General features: G+C 41.9%; 1 protein-coding gene across 1 annotated transcript; it reads left to right on the top strand.

Annotated features, from left to right (window-relative positions):
• Positions 1–185: 185 nt before the first annotated feature.
• On the top strand, positions 186–1,722 carry LOC107103388 (transmembrane protein 121-like). The gene has a single exon (XM_015403082.1). The coding sequence runs from the start codon at positions 646–648 to the stop codon at positions 1,720–1,722; it is 1,077 nt and encodes a 358-aa protein (XP_015258568.1). The 5' UTR covers positions 186–645.
• The last annotated feature ends 1,259 nt before the right edge of the window (positions 1,723–2,981 follow it).

Raw genomic sequence — 2,981 nt, forward strand, 5'->3', positions numbered from 1 at the left:
TTTATTAATCAGCTGATTTTTACCAGTTTTGATAATTTTTTCTGAGCTTCTCCTTGAATAAGGCGTATCGATTGAAGGTTGAGCAGAAACTTTCCCTCCTTAGATTCCTAATGAGCAGCCTGGGCGTGTTGGAAGACAAAGTAGGTCAGGGTTCTGAAAATGTTTGGATGGGTCAGACTCATCTCTCCCTCTCTCTCTCCTCCATTTGAGTCTGAGCAGATGGAGAAAAATGTTATTAGTTTGGATCAGAGGAGGAAAACTATGATCATGGCAGCGTGAAGAAGACATCAGGGAGGAGGTAAAAAATCTCAACTCATTTTTGAGTCTTACTCGACTTCGAACAGAAACAAGACAAATTCTGCTCAGATCACAGCAGTTTGTTGCTGAATTAGCTACGCACAGCAGACAAGTAAGAGATGAAAGACGGTGGATCAGTCTCTTTAGTTTGTATTAGTAAGGGTTTTGTTGAGAACTGAAGCAGAACTTTGGAGCAGATGGTGTAATCATTTCTGAAGCAGCAGGATGAACCCAAACTGGACCAACAGTCAGAGCTTCACCCTGAGCTGAGACGGATTAAAGAACCTGCAGCTGTTTTACAGCAGCATCTAGTGGCTGCTGCTAGAACTGCTATTTCCGGCACTAGGCATGGCTGACCCATCATCTTCCAAGAACAAGCCCTACTCCTGGCTAGTAATGGCCATCATCATCACCAGCCTGCTTCTTCTGGACCTTCTCCTGGTTCAGCAAAGTCCTGCTCCAAAGATGACAGGTGTGTGCATCTCGGTGGTGGTGGGTGATGTGAGTTTTTTCGTCATCCTTCGGTACCTGGCGATCTGGGTTGGGACAGAGGTCCATAGTGCCAAGCGAGGCTACGCCATGATCCTCTGGTTCTTCTATATTTTTGTCCTGGAGTTGAAGGTTTACTTTGTCTACCAGAGCTTCAGGTCTCAGGATTTGGATGCTGAGTTGGGTTCAGATGGATCAAGGAGATCTCTGACGCTGCTGTTGTGTATTAGCTTACCCCTAATGTTTGTAACACTAGCAGCTGTCGATCAGTTGGATTTTTTACAGCAGTATAACAAAAGGGAGGAGATGAGGAGCCGTTTGTTCTGGGTGGTGCTGGACCTCCTGGATGTCGTGGATGTTCAGGCCGATCTGTGGGAGCTTCAGAGGGAACGTCTCCCTCTCTGGATGGAAGGCGTGATGTTCTTCTACTCCTACATGATCCTATTGGTGCTGCCATGTGTCTCCCTGGGAGAGATCAGCATGCAGGGTGTGCACATCGCCCCCCACAGGATGATGCTTTACCACGTCGTCAGCCTCATCTCCATCAACGTCATCACCCTGCTGATACGCGGCGGGAACCTGCTGCTGTACAGCCACATGTCTGGGATAATGGTGGGGAAGAACGGGATCACCATCCTTCTGAAGAGCTTCAGTTTGGTGGAGTTCAGGAAACACCAGCTCGCTCCTCCTACAATTGATCAAGGCAGTGAACTGAGGCAGGATGTTATTGGAGAAGTTCAGGGAACCAGCAGGCGGCAGATGGTAGTTCCTAGAGTGGTGATCGAGGATTTTACAACAATACCTGAGGAGGATGAAGAGGAGGGTGGGACCAAACAGGGAGAAGACAATCAGAGAAATCCAGCAGTGGATCAACAACCTGAAGCTTCTACTGATGTCCTGATCCCTTTAAATCTCAGTTTACTGAGAGTGGACTGAAGCGCAGAGAAGGATTAACTGTCATTTCTTTCTGTTAACTGGAAAGACTGATAATCTTCATGTTCTCCACCTGGATCCAGCAAGCTTCCAAATAAACTTCCTATATGTGGCTGTATAACTTATGGACATGACGTGTAATAGAACTGAGCCGGTTCAGGTGTTTATAATCTTTTTCTTAGAGTCCTTTTAATTTGTCCATATGTAGGTTTGGGGATAAAGCCTGACTCCTCACTGGTCTGCAGCTCCACAGGTCATATTCGTTCCCTTTGCTCAGATTCTCTCTTCCAGAAGAGTCACATTGGAGAGATCTCCTGCTTGAAGACCATGCATGCCACAAGGACCAGACCCCAAAGACAACTAAAAGCTAAGTGGACATGGTGGCTAATCTCAGCACCAGATTCTACAAAACAGACAGATCTGCAACAATTCTCTTTGAGTTTGCAGGAATAACTTGGAGATGGCAGAGACCAGAAGAATGAAGCATCCGAATAGATGGGCTATCCAACTAACTTACTGTTCCTAATCTTAAAAACCAAACCTGGCTAAAGGATTCTTACCCTTAAATATTCCCTCATGAGCAATCAAAAAAGCTCTTGAATAGACAATGGGTATTTATTTCTGATTCAGGCAAATAATTTAATGAAGTATTATTTTACCAAATTTTATGTACCTCTTGAATTTGTATTGCAAATTGGTTTGAACACATTTGAATTGCGTTAAATTAATCTAAAAGCTAATTTCGCCTCATTTTAAACTCTCCAAGACAAACTAAAAGGGAGGTTTTTCTCTCCACTGTTGCTACAAGCATGCTTGGTGTGAGGGATTGCTTTCGAGTAAATGAGTCGATGCAATCAGCTGGTTTTCCTTAGACTGAGAACTTTGAACCAATTTGACTGGATGATCTGCTTGAGTTGTCTCTGTAAAGTAGTGTGAGATGAAATGTTTGGTGAATTGTCATTATATAAATAAACTCAATTGAAAGTGAAATGATATGCAGACTGTTCTATATGGAGGATAAAAAGTGCCAAAATTAAATAAATAAATACGGCATTAAATAAATAATTAAAAGTGTCAATAATTAATTAAATGTGGAATTAAATAGATAAATGTGTCATTCATTAATTAAAACCAAGTCAATAATATAAAGTGCCACAATTAAATAAAAAAAATACAGCGATAAACAATTAATTAAATGTGTAATTCATTAAATAAATAAGGAATTAAATATATAAATGTGTTATTAATTTAATAAAATATGT

Source organism: Cyprinodon variegatus, unplaced genomic scaffold (assembly GCF_000732505.1).
Source record: "Cyprinodon variegatus isolate N-32 unplaced genomic scaffold, C_variegatus-1.0 Scaffold1437, whole genome shotgun sequence".
NCBI classification, from domain to species: domain Eukaryota; kingdom Metazoa; phylum Chordata; class Actinopteri; order Cyprinodontiformes; family Cyprinodontidae; genus Cyprinodon; species Cyprinodon variegatus.

Bases quoted from the DNA above. Each gene is read 5' to 3' on its own strand.
- LOC107103388 (XM_015403082.1), top strand. From the start codon at position 646: ATGGCTGACCCATCATCTTCCAAGAACAAGCCCTACTCCTGGCTAGTA.